The sequence below is a fragment of the Thermobia domestica genome, chromosome 9, assembly GCF_964235325.1.
Source record: "Thermobia domestica chromosome 9, izTheDome1.hap1.1, whole genome shotgun sequence".
Classification (NCBI taxonomy): Eukaryota; Metazoa; Arthropoda; class Insecta; order Zygentoma; family Lepismatidae; genus Thermobia; species Thermobia domestica.
The window spans coordinates 38060922-38082563 of NC_137462.1; the positions used below are offsets into that span (position 1 = coordinate 38060922).

The window sequence follows — 21642 nt, forward strand, 5'->3', positions numbered from 1 at the left end:
TAAATATTTATTTCGGTCTTACAGTTACTGAGCTGAGAGATCTGTCAGCAACACAGTTATGGAATCTCCAGTCGTTTGGTTCGTTAATTCAGTAAATAATCCACATCCGATGTGGTGCAACGATTCTTTCCCTTTCTCTCCATCATGTTGTTGATGAACGGAGCAGTCTTGTTGCTACATTTTGAGTTTCTTTTTTCAATATTTGATATGAGAAATGTTACGGAACCAATTTTGGCCGTTGTAGAGTGTGTTTTTATTTGAGCTTTTAAAATGTAAAATAAATTGTATCTCAATTCGTGCAGAAAATCTTTGTGTAGAGATGGAATGGAAGCTTTTCCTTTCTATTCAGTAATAACACACTTCTTGCTCTTCCTGTTGCATCGCCATTTATAAATAAAAAATAGCAGAATTCCCTCGTGATTATATAGTAGATATACCTGATTTCGGCATGAGAGACCGGTTCGATTCTCATCAAGCGCTCATGTGCTTCCTACTCCTGTGTGAATCTATATCTCCCATAACCTTGGTGTCGAACGGGACGTTAAACTTCACAGGAACCAGCGAAATCAGAAATAATGCCTTTATAAAAAGTTTGTTAACGACGAACTATTTCAATGCCTATTTTTTTTTGGTAGCTTACCATATATTAAGTTTCAACTGCCACTCATTGCCGTGTTCATATATATGAAAGCGAAAGAATCTCAGTTATCTGTCTTTGCTTAAGATTTAACGTGCACTCCCATTACCGAGGGCACCTTCATGAAGGCAAAATAGTGTGGTGGGAGACAACTCTTCTGTTTGAGGTGAACTTGTATGATGATCGGTCCAAGTAGTCTTTCTTAACCTTGGTTTTATATAGACATAAGCAAACTCAGCCAAATCATTGAATGGTAATTCATCTTTCATGTACCGCATAATTTTAAATATTAATCTATAAAGATTTAATGAGCATATAAGCAAATCTAGTTGGATGGATTGAAGTTTAGCGCAGTGATCCACCCTATGAGAAAAATCCAATTTCGTGGGATTTTATGACGTTATATTTTCAGAAAGAGATAAAGGGCATCATACATGTAATTTTTCATGTATGAAACATATATAAAATCCACAACAGCAAAATTCTCTACGGGTGGAAACTAGACACAATGAACCATCAGTATGCATGAAATCAATGTTCATTGTCAAATCGAAGAGGTTGCAGAGGTTGCAGAGGTGAGCAGGTACGAAAGTTCGAGTTACCGAGGTTTTTAAATATGATTATGAAACCTTTAAAATTCGGCTTATCGAAGCTGTAATTTTTAAACATTCAACTTACAGAGGTTATTTTAACATTGTGTTTTATAAAGAGTTCAAGGGAATGTGAAAAAATTCGAGTAACCAACATCCAACTGCATTATAAAATATACCTATTGCATTGATTTATTCTCTTTTGATGCCAAACTCCGTATTTCAGACCTACATCAATCCTCCATGAGGCGATCCACCCCCTCCAAACAACTCTTCTGAATCCACTAAGACAATGTTTCTTTCAGATATGTTCTTTTGGGGAGGGCACTACCCTCCCTCCGGAGCTCTGAGAGTGCCCCCTGGCGGAGATCAAAATAATAAGTCCATAATAATAAATAGAATAGTACAAGCAGTGCCCCTTCTGAATACTTAGTGTGTTCCCGGAACATTGTTTTTGAGAGAAATACTGCACTTGTACATCTCATACATCTAATACAACTCGCACTGCGGCTCTCGAAGATTACCATCCATTGACATTTGAATTCGAGAGCTTCAATCCCTCCTTGAAAATTGGGTATGGAAAGATACCATACCTACTAAATAAAGATACTCTAACCTTCTTAATAATTAAAATATAATATGCAAAGAACTTGTACACACTGGTAACGTGTGAAAATATGTTAATTTAAAACTTAATCTAATCTATAATTTATACGACAACATTGTTTCCAACGTTTTATATAAACGAAAATAACGGTCACCAATGAATACAATAGATAACACAATAATTAACAAAAGGTAAAAGTATATTAATTGTAACACGATATGTCACACAAATTATACAAAACATTAACACTATAGGCGTTGCTGATACCGATTTTTTTTCGTCTTGTGTTAAAGAACTTCTCAATAAATAAAGTAAAACTCTCAGGAGAATACATGAATGAGAAAGCAAACGGTATCTTCACCCAGTCAAGTGCTAACAGTATGTTCACTTCTACTTGATTTGCACCGTTTAGTGTTCATTGAAAGTTTTAACGAGAGGATAAGTTACGGTAAACAAAACAAAACAAAACAACTTTATTTAGCGAGTCACACAAATATATTCCGTGTATCTGTGTGTATATACTGTATATATGTGTGCAGATTGTGAAATCAACCAAAAACTTCATTATATTATGCTACAACGTATCACACGCTCATTCACTAAAGAATATGTGAAAACGTTTCACACACTCAAGCACACGTACACAAACTGCACCGATTTATAATTTTTTACTTCCTCTCTGGAATGACAGTAATTCCACCTGATGAAACTTATCTATAATGAATGTAAAGAACGTGGTTTCTTGTAGAAGTTTTTCGTTATCAATAACATACATTACAAGAAACGTTTATGCATAATAATAATAATAATAATAATAATAAATAAAAAACGTTTGATATTTCTCAAAATGTGTCAACGAGAAGCTATAAAGATTTCGAAGTAATTATTCTGTCTTAAGGAGGTAACTAGGAAGGAAAAAAAAAAAGTCTTTGAATCCAGGAAAGATGCCTGAGAAGTAGAACGAACACCAAGCGTTTCACAGGCTTTGGTGTGAGAATGTGCCTTATAACAACACAACAAATTCAACACATTCAGCAAGAAATATTCTTGGACAAAAATGGTTCTGTTTGTAACTCATCCTCAAGTATATGTATTACTATATAATAAAAAAGTTTTAATGGTATTGTTTTTTATACTTTAGGAACTTACATTACAATAAAGAAGTTATAAAGATGGTATCTTTTTAACCCTTAACGCACAAAGCCTAAATTGTCAACGCTGTTTACCAAGCTGGGGTTCCTAAGGATCCCAAGTATTATTTTAATTTTTCAACTTTTTTTGCACTTTATTAACGAACGTATCATTGATCTAATTATGCGGCAGATATCCCAAAAGGATGCAAGGTACATATAAAAATCGAGAATAAATTGGTTCTTATAGTTGGAACAGTATCACCAAATATCACTCTCTGGGGTCCCTAGAGGACCCCGCTTGTTGTGTTAAGGGTTAAGCATTATCTCTACAATTTTCCAGTAGAATTACAGCAAGCTGAAACCTGCAGGCACTGTTACTCAGTGGTAGAGTGCTTATTTCTGTTGTTGTAGGTCCTGGGTTCGATCCCTGGGAAAGTAAGTTTACGATGGACAACATTGTATCCCTGAGGTTTCTCAGGGTATTCCCATTTCCTCTTATTTTTCATTCCACCAATTCTTCCATCGTCATTCACTTGCCTTCATCATCATCTCCCTACGTCTAAAGGACATAGTCGTGGGACGTTAAACTGAAATATTTCTTTTTATTTTTGAAATTTTCAGCAAGATTGTAACAAATTAAATCATAGAAAAAAAGAATTAAAATTAGAATTTAAAGAATTTTATTTCAAAATTAAGGAGCTTGAATACCCGCGCCATCTTTGTTTATTAACTCATTGATTTCTATGAGAAATTATTATTTCTGTTTTCTTTGTAATGAACAGGAATTTTAAAGCTTTGGTTCTACAAATTTGTTCATGCCTATTTAAATGTCCCTTATTTCGTGAAAACTAAGTATACTAATTATATATTATTATTTAATATTTAATCATCAAATTTAATATAATACAAATTGTCTAATAAATTTATATAATGAAAATTATAAAAATAAAAAAGAAACATTTAATTGAAATTAAGAAAGAAATCAATAAAGTCACACCATTAAGATTCAAGTTCAATTCAAAGAAGAAAACATAATTTCCCATATGAATCAAACTGATTAAAGAATCAAAGATAGCGTTAGGTACTCAACACCGTTAATGTTAACTAGTGTTTTTTTTTTTAACATTTGTAACGAATAGATAATTACAATATGAAAATGAAATTGGAATTTTGCAAAATCTAAATTCAATACGATCATGTAGGATATTGAATGGACAATTGTAACAAAAACATTATTTTATTTGTGTTTAAGAAATATTTCATTTGAAAAATGACTTAAAACATTGTCATTTGTACTGTTCACAACAATGGTGGACCTAGCCCGGGATGGGGGGCTAGCTCCTCAGTTTTTCGACTGACAAAAATAATTGAAGCTATTTTTTTTTTAAATATATTTTTGGAAGCTTATAGTAAACTCATGATATACCTATTAGTCTGAGTTCTCGCTGCCTCTCCAGTTTTTACTTTCTAGATCCACCACCGGTTCATAATAGTGCAAAATCCCTCTTATTAACATCGATTATAATATTTATCAACTTTCAATTTTCTTTACTACTTGTATATCTGGCGCAGAAAAAGGTATCTATAACTATTTCAACACATTCCACCATTCATTTGATAAGAATGAAGGAATATTAATAAAAATCCTAATAAGAATGTTTGACAATTTGTTTTGAATTCAGGGTAGATATTCTGTTGAGTTAGAATGGGAAAGACCTACCTACATCTTTCACCGATGAGGTAAAGTCCCTAGCCTCCTCGGACCCCGTATAGCCAATAGGCGACATGTGTATTATACAATATATATGCACTGCGACTCCATGTTGCCTATAGGCGACATGGACTCAGCGGAGAACTGACAAAGATACGGGAAAATTGGCTAACAGGGTATACAACTGAAGGTGATTATAATATTGGAACATAAAATTTCTACCAAAAGAAGTTGCTGGACCCGAGGAGGCTAGTGATGTGGTGCGGATAAGCAGTAAAGAAGATTGCTGGGTAGGTAGGAGTTCTCGAGGTTGTCCAGTTTCTTCCAATTTCCTTATACATCCAATTATTTCATTGACAATAATTTGTATTTCTCATTATTTTACATTGTCACGCGGAAGGGAATCAATTACAAGATCATATATATCGTCTTTCACACTTCTAACTTGTTGAATCGAGGTTGATTGAACAATACCCCTGCTTAATTATTATTGTTATGAACCTCCAAAAGAAAACTAATATCATACATTATAATGTGGACCTTTTTTTCAAGAACTTAACTATACAGTTTTCACGTGTATGTATTTATACACACAATAGCTCATCATACCTGATTATCATTGTCTTAAACAGAAAGGCGAAACAATATTTCTTAATTTGAAATTCTAAGTATATTTGAGTACATTATATATCCTTTCCTTACATGGAATTCTAATAAGAGCTGGCATTGAGGTCTGTCACGCCATAAATTCAATCCCACTATTGGGACACTCACATACTTGTGTCAGAAGATCCACCGCAAGAATGTTAAGTAGGCTATTCTAACCAATAAGACGTTACTTCGATCATAAACTCTCTTTCACTAGGTGGCCACAAAAAAGTGTTTGGTAAGTTAACCAAAGCATCATTTATAAGTGCATTATATTGTTTTCTATATTTAGTAATTGCATATACTTATTCTAATCTGAAGGCTGTTGTGGTTTTGAACACTAAATATGCATGGTGGCAACATTTTGTTCTTTTCACTATTAATCGGAAGAAAATAAGTGAAATTAAATGCTGCCCGATGACAGGTTCTGGCCCATTTCCCAGCGTAGCTAGAAGAGGACGGAAAACTTGAAATTAAAGGGTTGGAGTGGAGAGATAGGTTAAGAGTCAGAATTATAAGAACGGTATAAATATGGCTTCTATCTGAAGGGAATATACACCAAAACAGTGCTAAAATAAGCTTCAAACTACAGATATTCTAAACTAATTTTTTTAATTTTATAAAGGTTGAGAGGCGGATTGGATTCACGAGTACAATTTATATAATTCTATATTTGATTGGATTTTTCCACATCTTCTTTCCGAAATTCCCACATCTTTAGACACACTGTATTTTCTGCAGATATGTATTAAGACAATGGTTTCCAACCTTTTTCGACTGACGTGTCACTTTAATGAAAGAAACCCGACATCGCGACACATTTCTTTGATTCTTAATTAATAATAAATAAATTATAATAGTGTAATACTACGAATTTCTGTATAGTAGTGACTCTATATAATACTGAACATTGTTACTACCACTGGAGACGTTGATTGGTATAGTCAGTCTCAAAATTGTTTTTAACCAATTATCAAATGTTACAATTTTTTTAAATTCTAAACTTTTGCGACATACCATATGGGACTGCGCTACACACCAATTGGGAAACATTGCATAATGTTATGAACATTTCAAGAATATTATGTTTGTAATATTTAACATTAGATCTTTACCTTTTCGTAAAAATGGCAATAAACCTCTTTGAATCACACATTTTCATATTTATTTATTTACAACGTTCCTTTCTTTCAAATCTCAATTTCTGTATTTTATATTGGAGAAGATCATTGTCTCTTTCAAAAATAGCACCAATTATGTTGCTTATTAGAATAATTTTGTACTTCATAAGATGGTACCCTAATAATCTGAGACTTAGCTACACCACTGTGATTACTTCACTTCTTATACTGATAACTACATACTGTTAATCAACAATTTCCGAGAATGGAAAAGCTATATCTGAGACGGAACAAAAACAATTCCATTGTTTCCTATTCAATTACTAAGAAATATTTCCTAAGAGAAAATTTATTTATTTTGTTCTCTTTTAAATTTCAATTCTTCAAGTACTATAACAGTAGCTTTGAGTTTTTACTTGAAAAACTCATTAACTCGGTTGATCTCCCTAATACAAGCTGCCATCTATATTAATGAGCACAATAATTACAACTGTCTCTATTTTTTTTTCCTTTGCATCATTAAGAATTATTGTTGTGAGAAGATTGTTTAGTGTGGAGTACATGAAATTAAGACTTCTTCGAGAGCAAATAACTTTTTAATTGCAACGTTAGAATGCGACCTTCTCTTCTTCAACAACCAAACACTGTTGACTCTTGACCTGTTTATGTGCACATTTGGGACCATTCACTACCAAACACTTCTTCCGCTACAAGACTGCTTTCACTGCAATGCACTACGTCTAAAATCACATGTACTTGTTCACAAAGAAATTATTTTAGTATTTTTTTTTATAATATGTGCTTTTACAATACTACAGTACTACATTAAAAATATGCTAAGTACTTCCAATGCGAATACGTAACATTCGAAAGAAACTGATTTAATTAATACGTTTATAAGCAACTGTATTCTTTATTTTCTTGTTTAGATATTGACAGTATTACAGACGGAAATACTACGTATTAAATAACACTTTAATTAAAAAATTAATTACGTATTAGCCAAACTACAAATAAAAATAAGTAACGATGTCCAGTGTACACCACATGATGAAGTTTGGTGTTTCGTAGTTTGATATTTTCTTAATTATTATTGAAACTGAAAGTAGCCGTATATTTATACCACTCCTGGTTTAATAGAGAGGTTAGAGTGGAAATGGAATATGTTCTTGGGAAGTTTAATCGATTAATCTTGTTTGATCTCCACATCTGCTGTAAGTCACCAGTTGATAGTCATTTTTCTAATGTGGTGGATGTATATAAAAAAGTAAGTTTAATCTCTTAAAATGTATTTATTTATGTATAAACTCTTAAAATACAGTAAAAAGCCTCAATTATCCGCGGAATTGGAAGGCAAGGGCACTACGGATAGTGAAAATCGTGGATAACCCGTAAAAAGGAATGAAAATAACAATGAATGTACGGAATTTACTACTACACAAATCACTGTTTCCAATTCACGTTTTTCCTACCTTACAACAATCAGCTTCTGCTTATCAGAGTAGCACTATTGTTGGAGTAGGACTATTCGAAACGTGCACTATTGTTGGAAATCCTGGTTTTTAAATGCAATTTATTTTTGTTTTAGAACATACAGTACCAAGAGCACCGATTTCTCTGTAAATTTGGGGGAGGCCATTCAGATGCAGAAGGTATATGTATGAAGATTTTAAGACAAATTGCACTCAAATTATGCCAAATATTGTATATTCAAATATAGAATAGGGGGGCCCATATGAGCTTTGGGGAGGCCCGGGCCCCCTCGGCCCCCCAGGATCGGCGCCCTTGTACAGTACCCATTTGCATGGGGAGTGTCAGTCCGCAGCGACTACTTATGAAAAATAGTGGAGCATGATTGTATCAGGGTTAAAACAAATTTTTGCGGTACTCGTGGATAATCGGAACTTTACTGTATGTTTATTTATGTAATGTTATGTTTTTCGTATTGTATATTAATCAGTTTCTTAGGTTATGATCATATTCCATGGGTGGTAGGTCACCAAGCGAACTTTGAGGTCACTTGTTGCGAGAGAATCAGATTTTGAGGCAATTGAGAATTAATTTAATTAAAAGTGAGAGAATTTTGGGCTGATAAACTGAAAATAACAGTGATGGGAGTCGATGTGCTGACCATAGTTATCCAACGAAAAGCTTCGAGTTTAAACTATATTTCTTCATAGGTAAAAAAAAAAACAAGAAGTTTAGAGTAACTTAAAGTGGACTTTTGAAAATGTATCCTATGCAGAGGTAAAAATGAAGGGGAACGCGAGAGGAAATCGTTCCCCAATTTCCAGAAAATAAATATGGCATCCCTCTACTTCCTAAAAATTACAATGGACAAAGATAGCTACGGGGGACGGCGTGACGTAATGCGTCCCGCTACCTTTTCAGATCCACTTTTATCCCTGATCCTATGCTACAACTTGTTAAGAACAAGTTTTCTACAGTACATATTGTAACTAGTAAGAATAAGATATAATTGCATACAAGTGTATAGCGTTTCCATTGCCTCTAGAAATGGCGTGGTTTGAGAATAATTGAAATCTGTTTGAAATTTCAATTGAAGTAGCCAAGTCCTGTTCGTTGATTAGTACTGCAGGACAAATACCACTAATAACAAAACTTTGACTTTCCTTGTTTTGTTTTCAATATACATGTATTTCACTTTTAAAAGAACCGTTAAAATTGTTCGTAAACAAATCACTTGACCGTACGTATTTCACGCAAGAGAATTCCTACATCCAGACACGCACTTGAATACAGCCACGCCACTCCCACAACGAGTGGACAAGGACTCTTATGCCGAAGTCTTCTTCCTTATTGTAAATTTGATCTGAATAATAAGTTGTATATATACAAATAATTCTCTATGTTTAACCTTCATGATACCTTTGCAATTATGTTTTTTTGAATTATTTAACCACCACTTCTCAAGTTGGTTTGTTTATTGGTTTATTGATAATATCGATTAGATTTTTTCCTCTCGTGAACACGAAAATTGAAGCACCAGTAGTAGCTAGTTAAATGGCCATGTAATGAGCTCCCAGTACACTTCGATTGCTACTTTTTTTTTTTTTTTTTTTTTTTTTTTAAGGTAGTTGTCAGCATGACTGGAAGTTGAATTTATCACTTCTAAATGAATTCCACTTTTCGTTCGTGGACCCTATGATTATACAGCCTTCTACAAATTTATGAACTGTGTTCTATGGACTGTGTTAAATTGTCTTTTTTCCTACAACCAGTAATTGTATGATCTACAATATTGCCAATGGTAATTATGCTCATTTCTACATAAGCCTTTAAAGTGAAGAAACGGTTTTACAACAGTGAGCGTACAAATGCAGTTAATGAACCATCATCTTCTTTCCTAGAAGTTCTCTGGTGTTAGAGAACGTGAAGGATTATGACCATTCATACAGCTTCTAGAGTTCAATAGCTTCTGGATCACCGAAAATTCGGTTCCAGAGCCACATGTATTAGGAAATTGAATCCGAATTGATATGAACAATAACATTTGACTACATGAAAAACAAACACTATTTTAAAATATTTAGTGTTCTCTTATGAACCAACGTTATCATACCTTGATATTATTCACGTTTTTCGCATAACAGTTAAAGAAAAACTATCATTACGTTGATCCATTTCAACAAGTAATGGTCAGAATCTAAGAAGAATATTTATATCTCCCTAGAATCGTTGAACATTTTAAAGTACCTTTCTCTGTTCGGAGATTAAATATAAACAATCATGCCCATCATGTCAGTACACTTCGGAAATCAAGGAATGAAAGATATAGCGAAATACTTAAATCCAATTAATCTTGTTAAAGTGTGTTATTTGATCACGATTTTAGAGTTCGGAAGGTTTAGCTTAACCTTCTTTTTCGCGCAAACGCTGATTGCCATATTATTATAGTTCAGGCAAACCACAGCACTATAGCACTCTTTGCTGATTACTTTAAAACTGAGTAACAGTGGTCTAATTTGATTGGCTAGCTGTCAACAACGTCACCTACATGACAACACTAGTCAGAAAGCTATTTGATCAAGACCAACCAAACCAACCAACGAAATACTTAGGCGGGAAGAGTTCTACGAAAAGTTACACATAGATTTGCATACAATTATTTGTTTTTAAAAACGCAAAATAGCTTTAGTTTTCCTAGCTATTACTAGCTCATTGTTCACGTAGTAGGAAGGCTACTGCCAAATAAGATAAAAGAAATAAAGCTGTAGCCTACATAATAATAATAATAATAATAATAATAATAATAATAATAATAATAATAATAATAATAATAATAATAATAATAATAATAATAATAATAATAATAATAACAATTCATCTTAGCACGCCAGAGACATTTCTTAAAATCCGGTAGTTTATGAATAGTTTGGCCGTGAACCTCATCTTCATCGTGACGTAACTTAAGTGTAGCTATTTCAAAATTCCACACATCTTTATCTCAAGGATGAAGCCGATAAGGAATTACATACAGTAACGCAATCTCCAGATTTTCCCTTTTAAAAATCAATATGAGAAATACTGGAATTCAGTAGTAATATTCCCATATTCCCAAGCCCATTGTTTTCTTTGATCAAGATTTTTTTTTTTAAAGAGTTACTTCACAAGTTGAATTTATGTTAGTTGCTTAGCCAGTGAAGAAGACTCTTGTTTTGACATACGACCGGGTCGACTATCCTATTTCCCATGCTCTTAACGTAAGCAACCGCCGTTGCTTAGGTGACTCGCGTACAAAGACCGACCGCCGTGTGACATTGCGTGAAGGTGTGACATTGCGTGACATTCCTCACACGACTCTGCACTTTGGAGAATGGTTCACCCAACACATTTCAGTCAACATGAAATTGGGAACGAACACAAGATGGTGTGCTGTTTACAGCAAAAATATTCATCAACGTGTACAGAGGAATTGGAAGATGAGGAATTGACAAGTTCTTCCTCTTTCGTTAATGGTCAGGAACGTGAAGAAGATGAAGAAACAAAGGTACTAAATGATGTCCAGTAAATAACAAGGAATTTAGTAAAACGTACACAAAAAGAGTGATTGCATTTTTCTACATTACACGTAAGTTTAGATGAAGAGTGTTCATGTGGAAAGAGCGGTGCCGAAGAAATGACTAGGGCGTCAAAAGTCACGTACTTTGAAATCTTTATTATTATCTACTCATTTCAGCTTTTATACAAAATATATACAGATGTGGTCATTGTACTTCTCTTGGATAGGAACAGAAATGTGAAAAAAAATGATAAACGAATAAGACAACGTCTGAATCCTAGGCTATTTCGATATCGTGTCGTATAGTTATATATTTTGTACTAGTAGTTAAAAAACAAATTACCTGCTAAAGTCGTTGACAATATAGCCTATACAGGGTGAATAAAAAATAAGTCCTGATTTGAAAAGTAACACTTTAATATCAAAAGTACTATCCTGCTCAAATTTTTGCAGTAGTCATATAAACTCAAAACGTTTTTGCTTATATTGATTGGAATTACAAACACGCTATGAGCGCGCTATCTGTTACATGGGAACCATTGAGACGATAATCCAGCTCTAGCCAAATTTTCTGAAGCCTAGTCTACTGTACTAATGGTTTCCTGAGGATCTAGACCTGATTTGTGTATCTACATTACCCAAGTATCCTGAATGACCTTTAGGAACTCATCACTACAGCTATAAAGTTCATGAAATGAAATGAAATTTTTGAGTTTTACGTCCCACGGTTATGCCGGCTAGGCTAAAGGAGACGGTGATTATGAGAAATGAATGAAATGGAGGAATGATGAAAGTGTGAGGAAACGGGATAACCCCGAGGAAACCCACGTACACGGTGTTTGTCCACCACAAAGTTCACTAGGCAGGAGCAGGGTTTGGTGAACGCTCTACCACCGCGGCCCCCACTATAAAGTTCATTACATCGGTTACGTTTCACAAGATCTGGCTGGAGCTGGATTATCTTCTCGATGGCTCCCGCGTAACAGATGGCACTCACGTCAAGCACTTGTAATTCTAATCAACACCACCAATATCTTTTTTTTTATGTAATTACTGCCAAAGTTTGAGCAGAATAGTACTTTTAGTATTAAAGTTGTACTCTTTTCAAAGTAGGGGCTGCTTTTGTGGTCAGTCTATATTGTCTTTGATGTAACGATAAGCAGGTTACGTATTTTTTTAAAAAAATATATTTTATTGAATTCAGGTTTCATCTATCAAATTTGCTTCTATTTAAGGACGCACTAAACATAACTTTCCTGGCAGTTTCAAAACTACCCAAGTGTAAACGTAAGCAAGATTAGTCCATGAGAATTATTAGATTGATTTTAGCTTAAAGTCCCGTTCAGTAGCGAGGCTGTATGAGACGTGAAACTACAGCTTAACGTGCAGTCCGAACCACATGAGCTCCCGCCGGGAATCGAACCCGGGGCTCCCACGCCAAAGGCACGTACACTAACCAATAGCCACTAGGGAGCTTTGAGAATTACTCGAAATCCATTCTCGAAATTAGATCATGAGCTATTGTATGTATTTTTAAAAATCAGTAAATGTACAAATAAAAATTTCAAGATACCAAGGTTTTTAGAGAAATATACTTGCTTTGTTTGCCAGCTACTTTAGGCTGGAATCATGATCATTTTTTAAAACTTATTTCTTATCCCAAGTGTTGTCTTTATTAAGACATTTCGTGCTCCACATAATTACTCGCTAGTTTTCTTTTTTTTTTAATATTCATTAAGTGTATAAAAATATTCTATATATATATAAAAGAGAACGGATATCGTTGTGTTAAAAAAAAATGTATTTTGCAAAACCAAGTACTTCGTGAATCAAGAAATTATAATCTGGTTGAAGCTTCTTTCTTTCTTTCTTTCTTTCTTTCTTTCTTTCTTTCTTTTTTTTTAAATCACTGTTACGTTGCAGTAATTACAAAATCCTTATTTCTTTTCTTTTTAAGTCAATTCACAACATTTTCCCATCTACTAGGTAGTTGTATAGATCTTGGCTTTGCAGAAGTTTGTCCTTGGTCCTCACATGAGTTGATATACTGAAAAAAACCAACATCGTGTCGCTCGCTGTCACGCACTGCGTTGGGCTTTTCGAACCAAGTGCTCACGGAAGCGTGTTTTGTTTTTAGCACTCACAAAGAGCTAACCTTATCCAAGACTTCCTTTTACACTACACAGAGGATGAAATAACGTAACAGCAGTGTTGTTGAAAACGAGACGAGGACCAATCTACACGTTGCCGAAGCAGGGTCTCTCTCTCTCTCACACTCAGAGGTCACTGACACAAAACACACTTCTCGTTTGATATATGTAGATGTACGCATTATTTACTTCTGTTGTCCAGGGACCGTTAACGGGAGATTCAGCGTAAAATGTAAGGTTATCTGAGGTAAGCCCTTAATTATTACGTGTGGAAATGCTTGGTAGAATAGCTAAACAACTTTTAAGAGGAAAAGTCCAACAACTGCAGCTAACGTAAGATGATTTGAATTGAAGATTTACATACTCGAAACTAAGATTTCCTATTATTTGCTCACATTTAGAAGTTTGAAACTTAACATCATATGGTATACAACAAGTTTATTCTGATTAAAAAAAAAAAAAAAAAAAAACTTGTGAATTTTAATTGACAAAAATATATATGAATTTCGTTATTATACAGGGTGTCTCAAAAGTCCCCTTACAGGGTAACTTTGTTACTAACGGAGTTACAATAAAATGTAAGAGGAAAAAACATATCCAAATATGATGTTTTTAATTTAAAGTGAAGGAACTTCTTAAATCGGAGGAGCCGTTTGGGCTGTACACTCTTTATGCGCTCAATGTTGAATGAAAATGTGACGTTGCAATTTACCTGGACCCACAACATAAGTGAATGAAGTTCTGTTTGAAATGGGGGTAGGCCATCGACATGTTAGTGTAAAAGACAGTAACTTCATTTACTTACGGTGTGGGTCCAGGGAAAAGGCAACGTTGCATTTTCATTTAACATTGGGCGCATAAAGAGTGTATAGCTCAAACGGCTCGTCCGATTAAAAAAAAAAAAAAATCCTTCACTTTAGATTGACAGCATCATATTTGAAGACGGATTCCTCTCTCACATTTTGTTATAACTCTATTAACTGAACTAGACAATTCTCACTTAGCATATCCTATCTACATTTTGTTATAAATGTATTGTAAGAATCCGAAGCTCTCGTAACTTTATAATGCAGTAAGTCCTTATATCGGAATATATATATTCAAGCAATAAGCCCTCACACCCAAATATACACTCTGTTGCTTAATCAGAAAAATATGCTCAAGAGAAATTAAAACTGAGTACTTACACATGTTGTTAATGATATCCACACCACTAACGGGAGTAGATTCTTCATTTTAGCTGCAAGAGAAAAAAAAACATTAACATTAATTAGGAAAATAACATAAAAAAATCTAATTGTAAGTTGATGCAGTCACCACTAACGTGTATGTTTTTTTTTTAATGAAGAGAAACACCTGAAACAACATCAATTTCCTCAGAATAATGTTTATGAATTACAGCCCTTGAATAGTTCCTTTAGTGATAATCATATTTTGAAGAACCAGAAATGCAGTGGCGTATTTAAGGAGGGGGTTTCCGGGCTTAAGCCCCCCGAAATCTTATTTACTATTGTAAAGTAAATGAAATATCTTGCAGAATTTTCACATTTCCAGGAATAAAGTTAGCAAAGCCCTCCCCCCACCGAAACAAAATTGTAAATACGCCACTGCAGAAATGTATATGAAACACATAGTAAATAGAATAATTTTAACTCTCTTCTAAAGACATGTTTATTTAATAAGTTCAGAAAGGTTTGGTATTGCCTTATAAGCACCAAAGGACAAGAATATTTTATAAAAGTAGGTGAAGATTAAGGATTTACAAGTACTGTACTTGAAAATTAGGTTTGAGTTTTGAGTGTTAGGTAAGGTCGCTTCATTACACATTGCATATTTTAAGTTAAAATCTTTAGTAAAAGAAAAGAATATAGGTACAATTCTTGACATTCTTGTTCTTAAGCATTATTCAAGAGCAAACTTTGATCTGGCTCCTTGCCCTGAAATGATATTCCTTGCTTTCTTTCTTTTTTAAAAGTTACATCTAAGCTTGCTAATTGCCCACGACTGTAACTAACTAGACTGTAACTGTATCCTATTAGAGTCAGTTACTACGTGTATCAAAGGAACGCATGCTAGCCATCAGTTGTACAGGGTAACATTCATACGACCTAAAATTTATTTTAAAAAAAAAAACGTTTTTTTTTTTTTTACATCGGGTTACATTTTTTGATTTGACAGATCGCTGTCATGATAGTGATTATGATAATTCTTACTATTATAATAGCTTTCCAATTACTTTTGAAATATTTTGAAAATTTAAGGTGTCAAGTTTACGGTGTCCAAATAAAAAAAAAAAAAAATGGAAGTTTGAGTGAATGGTAATCTAAAGAGAAAACAAGAAAACCATTCCTGAGTTTCCTGGTTTCTTCTATAAAGATATACTGATGTTCTTTGCTATGTAGAACTTAAATTACATTAAATAAGCTTAACATGAGTATTGACTGTCGCTTGACAGAAGTGAAACATATTCACGGCTAACGAGAAACCATATTAGTCTGTGCAAATGGGAAAAAAATATATATTCAACGTTTTAATGCGTAGTTTTAAACCAGTATCAAGAGAGTAAGATGGCACTAATGTAGCTTCTATACTCACTAATTTAATCTCAATATTTTATTATTTTGCTTTGAGAACATAAAGAGAGAAAATCCTCTCAGTTCATATATAAACTTTATGTTTGAACTTGTGATATGCAAAAACTCAATATAACACCATAATCTACATAAACCATTCTGAATGTCAGTTATTTTCACCTTTCGCATTATGTGATGATGTTGCATTACAATTAAACGACATTATGCACGTAGATGTTTAGGTCACACGAAACGTTTGATTATCATCAAACCAAATGACACTGTTTTACACATGCGATGCCCTCAAGTTCCCATGATTATGACTGCGTAAATGCTTATAACCATATTTAAGGGAATCGAAATTCTTAAGTAAGATGTTCGTGACATGGTTTTGATGGTTTCCCCTCTACAGGAATGTGTTGCTAATGTAATGTGTTATTATGCATTCATATAGGCTATTGTTACATGAACCATTTCATATAAAGGTCCTCATCTTAATTGTATTCCCTAAACGTCTTTCAAGGTCACTGAGATGAAATTGCGATAATTTTATAAGGTAAACTGAGGATATACATTATGTATAATTTTTAAGAGCATTAGTCACAGTGTAAAAAAAAAAATGTTGTAAATATCCGGACCTTTAAGGCAGAAGGAAGTAAGTCATTTTTATTAAATTTTCAGGAGAGACAGGAAACAGTGACTTACTTCTTTTTGAATATTGTTTAAGTGCCTTCGGACTTATATCCAATTTTATTGTTGCTATTTGATAAAGTATTCATAATACAACTACAAGCTTTCTAAGAATAAGACATATCAGAACACGCGTTTCAAATATGGCAATAACTTATTTTCAGAAAAAAAATACTTACTCCCGTCTGCCTTTAAGGTCCGGATATAGTGCCAACAATACTCAGAAAATTGTTCCAACCATTCCAAATCTTGAGGTATTGCAAAACTAACATGACATTAAGCTAATTTCTGCCGTACATTCTGGTGTAAGATTAGTATGGCTAGGGCAACCATATCCACAACCACTTTGCATAACACCCCCTTTTTGTGGCTCTGAGCCACTTCAACGCCATCTGTTAGCGACCAGCTGAAATACGTCCAACCTAGCGTCGAACACGTGATCAGTGTGTTGCAGAGTCACGTCTTTTATTCATGTGACTCCCCAGTGTAACATTGTACTTTGGTCCTAGTTCGGTTGCGCCATTTCTTGTTACACTGTGGGTTCCGGTATTGGAAGCCAAGTTTGGTAATGATAATGCTATTGTCTCGGGCGCTAAGTTTTGCAACGATAGAAAATTACTAATAATTAAAGGAAAATTTCTGCTCGGGCTGCCAAATAGAATTACTGCGTGATATTACGAATAAGCAGATCTTACGTATTTGGGCGACGAAGAATATGAAACGTATTGTTTTAGGAATTCGATTCCTTATCTCTAATTTGCATATTTAATCTGAACTAGAATGAATAATTAAGGCACTCACGGATGAGCCTAATATGCATCAGAGAAATGAATACCTGACCTTGTACTTGAAAAGTGAATGGTATTGATGAGCGACAACTCATCTGCCTATTACACAAATAAAAAAAATGAATGAGAGTTTGGAGAATTGAAGTTGACTCCACGGGGCTCGAACTTCAGTTCTCCAAGGTAAAGATACAGTTTTGCTAAGATGGTTAGGAATTAAAAAAAATGATATATATAACGAAAGATGACCTAAGTCTAATCGATCCTGTTTTCCCCATAACGGTGTCTCCAAGGCGCTAGGAAAACAGGTGCGTAGTTAATAGTTAAGTGATTTAAACATGCGGAGCAAAAATCTCACAAGCTGCAAAGCTGAAAGAAAGATTTTTCGCTAATGGCTTGTTCAGTTGGCTACACTGACTATCACTCTGTCACCGAAGTGTGTGGAGATAGCAAAAATAGTTTAAAAAAAGCAACAAATAAGGAAAGTTTAATTTAAAGTTAAAAAAAATGAGTTAATTTAGATAAAAAATTTCTGATGGTCAATGTAACCGTATTTCAACTTTTTCAGTTCTTCTAGGTATGCTAATACCGGTTAAAGAAATAGGCATATCTTTGAAATAATAACCACATAAATGCTTTGGTTCTAACGTCAAATAGACTTTTAATAAATTTAACGAGAAATAAGGTGATATCTACAAAAATCAACAAGAAAGTTAATTTGGATTTACAAAAAAAAAAATGAATTAATTGACTTTACTGAAAATGAATCAGACTTTTGACTGTTTTGACCAAATAATATGATTTCTCTTAACACATTCTTCACTGTACAACGTAATATTCAAATTATTCAATCTTGACTGTAAAATTTAGCAACAATCTATTTCTACTCAACTAAACTGACAATATTCGATTCTTTATAATTACTATGACGTAGTTATACAAACAAAAATTTCTATTAAACTGAATATTAATTAGCAAAATGATTTATTGTTTTCCCCATAGACATAAACGACTATTAAGTAATTCGCCCACAGTTACTCCTCTTTTTATTAATAAAAGAAATGGAAATAAGTTTAAGAATCGGATTGCGGAATGAAAGAATTAATGGTTTATGTTGCTTGCAAGACTTACTGGAGAAATAGTTTAGAAGCGATAGTATGCTTTTGAGAAAATTTAGTGCACTGTTTCTAATGAACTCTACTGAATTTTCAATATTAAAAAATTTGCATAAACCAAACATAGCTTTGTATACATATTATATCAGTTGGAAAATAATACAATTCACAATAAAAATCGTTACACAACACTAACTACACAAATATTTCATATCCAAATGCACTACACAGAAATATATATATATATATAGTACTACTATTATTATAATTTGGCCAATTGATCAAAATAATTACATTGTCGACGCTTTCTGATTTTCTCAGTGATTCCTTCTTTTGCAAATAAACGTTTCTCCATAGCTATGGACCCTATCTGCGTTCGTTGCTCAGATAGGTACCTCCGAAGGGATTTACTCGAGTATCTTAAATTTGTTTACCTTATTTACGAGACTCTAACGATATTACGGGATAAGAGTGTTTACACTTATTTGTCTGAAACTTACTCAACATAGCACGTCTTTGGAACCTTTATATTGATTGTTTCTTTTAAGAATGAGTATAATAAAAATTGACAAGTTACAATAAAATCATATTAAGCCTGTTTACCGCTCTGACACATATTTCCCTAACACAACCTATACAAATGTTAAAATTTGAAAAACTAGACTTTGACGCTAAATCATAGTTTACTCAAAACAGAAATTACATTACATTCACACATCTTAAACGCGATTTATGTTTAAAAGAGAAATAATTCATACTTGATATAAATAAATACTGGATTGCATATAAATGATTATAATGACGGCTTCAAGGATCTAAATATTGACACATTACGATTACAAATAAATGCATGATTGAAGATCAAATCAATGTATACAAATTTCACTAGTAAAATAATAAAAAATTTTATGGTACTTATTCAAGAATGAAATTAACAGTTCCTATATCAGTGAATTAATTTTGGAAATGCAACCAAGGCATTAGGCTATTTGTTTACTTCTTTTAAAAAGAAAGAAAAAAAAAATGCTCTAAATGTTTACGGACAGTTCCGTATGAATAAACAATGTCCCGAAGTTTCTAGAAAAAGGTGAGTATGGAGATCACGAATCACGGAAATATTGGCCATAGTCCTTCTTCAATAAAGAAAATAGCAGAATACTTTGTCCTACCTTAATAAGTCCTTCCGCTTATATTTCCACACTTCAGAAGAAAACTGCACTGTACTTAACTGACCGTCACAATGCTTCCTAATGTCCCTTCTCAGACCCCGCTGTCCTCTGGATTCAACTCCCGGAGAAGAGGTCCTCGTTTGTCTGAAGCGTCTGGGTCTTCCTGTGGCAAGGCATCTGTCTCGAGTATTGGGGATCGAACCCGTGTCTCCGTCCTTCATCTCCATGTTGTTGAAATGCAACGATGCGTCACTTATCAAATCCATCTGCACTTAAATTTCACTCGCACAGTTTATATATATATCCGCCATACATCGCACTACTTTTCCTGTCTTTGCACTTTATGCGGGAAATCAACGTATATAGAATCACAGACTCACTTTAACATCACCATTTATGTAGCGTTACCGTAAGATGATAAGAATTATCTGTCGATGTTTTAAATATTTGTATAAATAATCTTGTAACGACGAAGTTGCTGTGGATAACGCGTGATTTAAGTAACTGGCTGCTAACGGGTGTCTAGCTAGCCATTTTTCTGAAATTTAAACACTTAAATATATATATATATATATGTACATATGAGTTGACGTACGCTTATGAATCGCGTGTTGGTGATGTTTTCACGATGAAGTGTCGACTTAGAGTAACCTCTCTTCCGTGTAGGCGTTCTCCCAGCTTTCTTTATTTTTTTAAAAAAAATAGACGCTTCATTCTTCTCTTTGTGAATTTTGAATTTCGGATTCTGATTCGCCGCTTTAAGTTCGTGACACCATTTCCCAAAAATCGGTTGATAATTTGGCTTGGGTTTCTAGCGTCTGTTCTGGGCTCGTACGTGATGTTAAAGAGTTTCATAAGCACTTGCGAAGATTGTAGATAAAAAATTTTGGTTCCTGTGTGTCTGTGACGTGATATTTGCGATATCGAGGTACTTAGGTAGTGCGACAGTATGGCTGGAGTAACAGTAGCAAATTCCATTACCGTTTACTGGCGAGGTAGAAAACTGGGTGGTCTATTAGTGCGGTTACCGTCTTATGTTTTTTTTTTCTTTCTGAAAAGCAGAGAAACTTCTTTACCTGGGACAAATGAAAGAGGTTGCTTGGTTGCTAAATGAAACAAAATAAAATTTTCCTTGACTTTTTAAAAATAAATTGAATTTACATATAAATATGTTTTAATTTGAATATAAGAACAATTAATTGAGTGTGTGAGCGTAATTGTCACAATACCCCCCTCCCAAGATGTAGCAAGTGCTGCAACAGAGTGAAGCACGGCTGCATCTAAGGAGAAGTAACATTTGATAAATATAAAAGTTCAAATTTTGACAAAAAGTACAAATACATGAAAATCCTAACCCTAATCTATGTTGAAGAAGAAAATTTATAAATTCACCATAAATCCGAACCCTAATGTTAAAATTTCGTGCAAGCTGAGAGAGATAATCTCAATCTAGATGAGAGGTCTCAGGTATTGAGTTGTTGGTCAGTTCAAGCTGCTGGACACAAGCTTATGAGGCATGTTTTAAATAATATGACCTTATTCTTAATTGTCTCTTGGAGTTCTTCTTTATTTTCTCTGCGCGGTATACGACTTCTTATATTTCTTCCAAAGTGCTGGCTGCCCTAGGTAACAAAACAACAAAACAACAATATTAAATAATCTTCAGCGTCTTGTATCATCGGAAAAGAGA

At 33.8% G+C, this 21642-nt stretch overlaps 1 protein-coding gene across 17 annotated transcripts in view; it reads right to left on the reverse strand.

Moving 5' to 3' along the window:
- The window catches only part of LOC145694577 (uncharacterized), a 554274-nt gene that overhangs the window by 463257 nt on the left and 69375 nt on the right, over positions 1–21642 (reverse strand). For all 17 annotated transcript variants that reach the window (XM_081770921.1, XM_081770922.1, XM_081770930.1 and 14 more), the window contains exon 2: positions 14808–14860. In XM_081770921.1, the coding sequence (XP_081627047.1) occupies positions 14808–14860 (53 nt within the window). The remainder of the gene's footprint in view (positions 1–14807; positions 14861–21642) is intronic.